Source organism: Aspergillus brasiliensis (assembly GCF_001889945.1).
Source record: "Aspergillus brasiliensis CBS 101740 unplaced genomic scaffold ASPBRscaffold_36, whole genome shotgun sequence".
Lineage (NCBI taxonomy): Eukaryota > Fungi > Ascomycota > Eurotiomycetes > Eurotiales > Aspergillaceae > Aspergillus > Aspergillus brasiliensis.
Window position 1 is genome coordinate 1 of NW_027137477.1, and position 7,073 is coordinate 7,073.

At 43.6% G+C, this 7,073-nt stretch overlaps 2 protein-coding genes across 2 annotated transcripts; one reads left to right on the forward strand and one right to left on the reverse strand.

Moving 5' to 3' along the window:
* Positions 1-2,859: 2,859 nt before the first annotated feature.
* On the forward strand, positions 2,860-5,402 carry ASPBRDRAFT_70272 (uncharacterized protein). Its single transcript, XM_067629063.1, has 7 exons — positions 2,860-2,998; positions 3,051-3,080; positions 3,138-3,232; positions 3,288-3,511; positions 3,569-4,230; positions 4,300-4,781; positions 4,845-5,402. Exons 1-7 carry the CDS (start codon positions 2,924-2,926, stop codon positions 5,209-5,211), a joined length of 1,935 nt encoding a protein of 644 aa, XP_067472892.1. The 5' UTR covers positions 2,860-2,923; the 3' UTR covers positions 5,212-5,402.
* Positions 5,403-5,416: 14 nt separating this feature from the next.
* On the reverse strand, positions 5,417-6,608 carry ASPBRDRAFT_164851 (uncharacterized protein). The gene is made up of 2 exons (XM_067619548.1): positions 5,734-6,608; positions 5,417-5,652 (listed from the first exon to the last, which is right to left on the reverse strand). Exons 1-2 carry the CDS (start codon positions 6,510-6,512, stop codon positions 5,490-5,492), a joined length of 942 nt encoding a protein of 313 aa, XP_067472893.1. The 5' UTR covers positions 6,513-6,608; the 3' UTR covers positions 5,417-5,489.
* Positions 6,609-7,073: the final 465 nt, after the last annotated feature.

Here is a 7,073-nt window from a genome sequence, read left to right on the forward strand (position 1 = left end):
TGTGATAGGATCTACTTGTCAGGGTAGAAAGCCTGTTGACTAGGTAAGGAATCAACCACGAAATACTGTAGATTCATATATCAGAGATAAAGGTAGCCTATATCCACAGAATAGACTAATCCTTAAAGGATTAGTAGTGTAGTACAGCGAATCGCTATCTTATAGTACCCAGGTAGATGCGGGGTCGTCATTGATGACCTCATGACTGCATCCCGCATCAAAACACACCACTTTGGTGGCCCTAGAGAGTACAGACAGGGTTGTTCTATCACAATGGGCCTCGTGTATATAAATATTTATTTATACTGTATTAATAATACCCGGGTGAGTTGTATTAACAATGATATTAGAATATGTAGATTAGAGATGAGTATAGAACTATTTAGTATATAAAAAAATTGCTAGTTTAGACTAACTATATAGGTTTATTAGGCTATATTTATAGTTTAGCTCTGCTATAAATATAAAATTTATATTCTTAGGTGCATTGCCTTCTATATTAGAACAAAGATTAATAATATAAATAGTATTACTAGTATTAGCTGTCTTCTTTAATATTAGCAGTAGGTGTGAGGTCAGTATAATATAATTTATATAGTTAGCTGCTATATATAGATTAACCCTATTAGTGGAAGCCAGCTGGCGTGTTATAACACCCCGGGTAGTATTATTAATAAATATATTAATGTAGTTTGTTTATAATACAATCTCTACTGCTATCTTAGTAGTCTGTTCCTAGTCTGATAGATTATATTAGATCTAGATAAAGTGGCGGCGTGTCTTAGAATTAAATTTTTTTTTAATAGTAGATATAGTATCATTGGCTATCTCCTTGCGAAACGAAGTCATAAAAAGCTTTAAAATGCGCTTAGAAAGAAGGGTATGGGCTATGCCAAAACCAATCCCTATTGTTTGTATGGCAGTTAGCTTCTAATTACAGGCCCGGGGTAATTTAGCAGGGTTGGGGGAAAAGACTAAGCAGGATACCTTTACTGCCTCCGGTGACCACTGCTACCTTACTGCTCAGGTTGGGTATATCATCCAGATCAAACTTCTCTTCGGTGAGTTTGTGAGAGGGGCCACCGAAGTTCTTGGTAATTGTGTTTTTAATAGCTTGTATTCTATTATTCTTTTCTCCTGTAGTAATATCAGGCGACAACTTCACACAGAGATAGAGATATATGCATTAGTTGTATATAGTAGGTCTTGAAGGGGTTGTAGGAGGAGTTAGCTACTACATGATAAAGTCACTGATTGGCCATGCCGCCATGTGCGTCATCCTTTTTCCGCAGCGTCCCATCATTGGCTTGCAACTATGTCGAAAGCCTGATTCAGAGTCTGAGATTGAGTAATTGAGAGCTGGTATGCACCTATTGCTAGACGCAAATACCAACATAATGTAATCACTGCAGTACCAGAGGAGCCTGCCTTTCCAATCGATGGCTAGTGATCTGCCCGCGGATCTTCATCTACTGTGCCAGGTGGAGCCGGAGGGATCGCCCTTCCCGCTAGGGATGAAGAAGTGTAATTTCTTACACTAATTTTGGCAAGATTTCATGTAACGGGTTTTGGCGTTTGTAAGCCAAAAATGCGCTAGTCTCTATACAGAGACACTAACTATATTGAGCTATATCTTTGATGACTCTCAGCCAATTAAAGCTTAGCCTTGTGTCCATTTTATCACGTGATTTGATCAATTTATAGCGACTTTTTGGAGTGAAATTTAAATATTACTGTAATGGCTTCCAAAAAATTTAAATTACACCATCCCTACTTCCCGCCGCCCCCGCTCACATAATATGGGAATAATGATTACGCGTAGGCGTCATATGCACACTCGCATAAATAGAGTCAGGACCTGCTGAGGACGAAGATATCATCTGTATTATTCTACTACCACCTCGGGCATTATATCTATGGTGGACCCTCTGGCGGTAATTGAATCGGTGTTCTCAGCAGATTGCGCGAGCTGTTGGTCAATATCGAAAAGAAGGGTATTTACTTTCCACATGTTATGCGAGTCACTTGGTAAGGAACTCTGTTGAATGGAAGTGCTGTACGAAATTACCCAGTTATATAGTTATCGGGGACTTTGCACTGGTGACGTGTATAGTCATGTGACCACAAGTGACGTTAAGAACCACTTACAATTCGATACACATTACTGTATTGAAGCAGGGCCCTTGTGCAGAAAGGCCTGTTTTATCTATAATCATCCAAATAAATGGATCAGGGCCCCCACAATAACTCTATCTCAGGCATGATTGAAACTAATCGACCCTTCCAAGAATCTCAATCTTTCAAACCACTGTCAAGTACAGTCCAGGATTCTTCACTATTTTCAAGACCTTTTTACAGCATAGTAATAAGTACTAGGGTTACAAATGGCCAGGTCAGGTCAGGCTAAATAAAATATTATGCCTGCCGCCAGATTGACCGTCAGACTAAGAAAATTCTTATAGCTGGCAGTCTTTGTTTAAGTACAAGATTTGACTCTTTTCAATCGTCCCTTTAGAATACTTGTCTTGATATTAAATGCTGCAGTATATACTTGCTTAGAAAGAAACTGATCTTGAATGAAGATCTTGCAGGCAAGTTCTAGCCTTTTATCTCTTATTTTCTATATGCTTTATTGGCTTAAAATTCAAATAATTTAATTAAGGTTGAATGTTACGTTGTTGTAGAGATTTGAAGTGGTGAGAGTTACCGGCGGCTCGTTGTCCCGGCGGTTTGTTGTCCGATTACATTAAATACTTCTTCTGTTTTAAAGTTTCTCTCCGCCTTGCATGGACGGTCCAAGAATCTGCCGGCAATATCGGAACCCGACGCCACTAACTTCAGCTCCCATCATTGATCCATCTTGCTCGTCTTTCTACACTATTCTGAGGTGACTGAATTGCTCCCTTCATCGATTGAACGACAGATGACGGCAAATGCAATGAATGGTGCATCAGATCTTGAGCAGGTCAGCCTGGGCCGAAATTCTCATATTCCTGCTGTATGTGTCCGAGACCGCAATCAAGTGCCACCACCACAGCTAATCTGCACAGTGTATCGAATGTCGAGCCCGAAAAGCCAAGGTCAACAAGCTCCTTTGAGAAATCTGAAGTAGCTGGTCATATCCTGATATCTTGTAGTGTACCAAGTCTCGACCATCGTGCGCGCACTGCAAATTACTCCAGAAGCCCTGCGTGTATCCAGACAAGGTAGTGAGATCACCTTTAACACGACAGTATGTTCTTACATCGATTGTCATTCGACCACGTAATATTGACTTGACTCGAAAGGCACCTGACTGAGGTCGAAAATAGACTGGAAATAGTTGAAACGGCACTGAAAAAGCTTTTTCCTGGTGGAGCCATTGAAAGCATTATCCAGTCCCTGATCAACGATCCGCCTGATCTTCAGGCTCTTTCTGATCCTGCCAGCACCGGATCAAATCCTATGTCGGAAATCCCGCTTGATATTGACATCCAGGATGTTGCGCCCCTGTCAACTGTGTCAGAAGAAGGTCTTCAACTCCGAGCTCCTTTACTTGTGTTAGAGACGACACTGACTTGATCAATAGATCCGCTACTTACTGCTTTCATGAACAGGTCAACTGATCTTGAGATGGATCTTTCAGCCCTACCGGACAGTAATTTATCAAATTTGCGGCCCAGTATTTCTGGTCCTTTCATTCCTGATGAGGAACAACTAATCCGAGCGTACTTTGAACACTATCATCCGGTCTTCCCATTTATTCATGAGGCAACATTTCGAAGACAATACGCAACCAGGCCTGATCTTACTTCAGACCCCGGATGGCTGGCTCTCCGCGACATAGTCCTGGCAATCGGGGCGTGGTGCCTACAGGACACTGATAACTGGGTCTACAGCCACAGTTTGTCTCAGCGGGCGAAGAGGAGGCTCGACTGCTTTTCTATCATTGATCAACCCTCTATTGATGTCATCCAGGCACTTCTTCTCACGAGTGATTACTATCAGCGGTACGGCCAGCCGAGGGATGGCTGGACCATCCTTGGTATTGCAACGCGAATGGCAATCAGCCTGGGGCTCCACCAAGAGCCGTCAGACGACCATTCTCTCTTGGCCAAAGAGATCCGAAGGCGAGTGTGGTGGAGCGTCTATTGCTTTGACAGTTGTGCATCTAAGATCTTCGGTCTCCCTCTTTTGCTGCCGGACGACAAACTTATAACGGTCAAGCCCGTGTCAAATATAGCAGATGAGGTAGGAGCTCATTGATGTTGCTAAGGGACTGATTACTCTCTTTATTTACTAACCATTTCCCCTGGCAAGGATCTTACTGAGCTAAGCATAACTCATCCAGTCGAGCGGGATGAGTGGACTATATATTCAGGACTGATTCTGCAGTCCAGCTATCACCACATGGCAAATGATATCTACTATCGGATCCTTTCCTCCGACAATGTTACTGTCGAAGATGTTACTACATATGAACAGATAATTAACAACTGGCATAATAATCTTTCATGGTGCACCCGACAAACCGTGGCCGATCAACTCCCTACCTGGGCTATCCATGCCCGCGACCGGCAAATGCTATGTGACCGCAGTCTTCGACTGCTCATTCATCGACCCGCGCTTCTAAATTGGTTCAGAAGAAAGCAAATTTCGCGTGGACAAATTGACCTCAGAGAACATTCGAACGAGCGACAATGCCGGGCGAGTGGTCTCAGTCTTGCGCGTGGCACCATCCGACTCACTTCCCGCCTTGTACAAGACCAGCAATACTCAATTGTTACGCTACCTTTCATACTGTTTGTCTCTACCCTTTTACTGTTTGTGGTAGCAATATAACTGACACAGTGTCTTTCTTAAAGCTACTCTATATTCCATGCAGTTCTGGTCCCTATCATCCATTTAAAAGCCGATCCGTCAGTTCCCGAGTCAATCACCTGGCTTCAAGATATCAACGAGGCCCAGCAAACGCTGTCTCGTCTGTCAGTGCAGCAAGACGCCTTGGCAACGCATTTTCTGCTGGTCATGAACGGGCTTATTTCGACGTCAACACAGCCCGTAGAGATTGATTCACAACCTACCAGACCTGAGTCTCTACAGCCTAACGATCTGCAGACACGCACGACAAACATCTTCGGGAACGAGGAGTTACGGCTTCTTCGACCAGACTCTGTGAGGCGAACTTCATCTTCCCCGGCTTTTTCAGAGTGGTTGCATGTCTGTCCTTGATGCGTATGGAAATACTGCTGCTTGTTTATGACTAATCAGACGAATATGACATTTCAAAAAAATTGTATTGTCACATGGGTACATTATATGCACTGGCAACTGGAAACAATATTTCCCAAAAGGTCCAAGAGTACACATATGGAAAACTTGGCTACATACTTTGCCGTGATGTAGAAAGCAAATATTATGACCTTACATCAAGAGGATTTTATTTTCAATTCTAAAGCTAGCATTTGAATACCCTAACTCTCCTTGCTTTCTGCATACCGAGCACCGATCTAGACATCTGATCCTGCATTCTGATAAGAAGCGCTCAGAGACTCAACCGTGTGAGACTGCATAAACTGCTTGAAGGTCACGGCTTTAACGGAAGGGTATTTGGAGTTATCCAGATACTTCTTGAGATATGTTTGTCCGTTGATGCAGTAGTATTGGTAGAACCTACAAACAAACCCGCAAGCGTTAGCTTTGAAACCCACACCAGTACAAGCCACACGGGGGAAAAGGCAAAGGGTGACTTACAGAGCCAAGTAGGCGTAAATATTTCCCGGATCCTTATCATAGATATCGTGCATCTTTTGATATAGCTCATCCTTGGATCCAAGTCGCACCAGCTGGGGCTTCCGATCGTAGACCTCAGCGAATTCATCAGCAATCTGCCGGATACTCTTCCGATCTCCAAGGAAATGCTGCATTCCCACAGCCTGTGGATCAGCCGCTACGGCTGCAACATACTCCGCCGCCGTCCCGTATGTCGTGGACTCCCACACCTCGTCACCCTCGCCCCAATAACTGAACGTAAGTGTGGCGGGGTCAAACACGCCAAAGTATGCGCTCCAGAATGTCTCCATAAAGGCACCAATGAGCACATGCACACCATGCACGGTAGATTTGCTTTCTAAATGGCTCTTGACCAACTTCATTGGATCCTTGGCTGGGTGTTGGCCAAGTTCCAGCTTAGTAAAGTCCAGGCAGTAGTCACTAGCAATATAGCGGGGGATTGCCTCGAGATCGCATGCGTCTATGAGTATCTTTTGTGCGTTGATCATGAAGTCGTTGTCACCGAGATAGCCGCATATGATCACGTCACTGCCGCGCACGAATTTGCGGCAGTCGTCGAGGCTCATGGCGTCGCCTTGGATAATTGTAATGCGGTCAGAGGAGCGCAAATGATCTGGAAACTTGGCCGCATTACGGCAGAAGCCTCGGATTCGGGCTTCTGGGTGACTCTGGAGAAGATTCTTGAGTACCAGACGCGAGAATTTGCCGGTGATGCCGGCAATGCCGACGGTGAGGGCCATAGTGGAGAGCAGAGAAAGCTAAAGTGAAAAGATGAAATAGAAGCAAGATGTAAGAGGATTTGTGTTATCAATGAGTATTTTCTTCCACACCCTGAGCCTGCACTAGGATTTATATAAATCTAGTAGGTGTAGGTTAGCAAGGGCACGGAGTAACGATAGGACAAGCGATCGTAAGGTTCGCCGATCTCCACCAATCACGTCTCCGGTAGACAGCTCTCCGGAAGGCGGGGCTTTATTATATCATCCGTTCCTTCGGCATCGGAGTTTGGAACGTAACGGTCTTTCAACTGGTGTCACCATTTTTATGTTCTTTGAATTTTTCACAAACTTTGACCTAAGATCATATTAAACTAATCTTGGCGTATTCTTTCTAAATAAAGAAAACTCCTACTACTCTCATTTACATGTATACTGGTTGCTCAGATAATAGATATAGATTAAAATATGAGATCATCCTACTATACGCTGAGTTTGATTTTTTAATATATTTATCTTTTTTTGGCCGAGTTTATAATCTTAGTCTCTTTTCCACAGTGGATGATCTTGACTGACATAGCATAT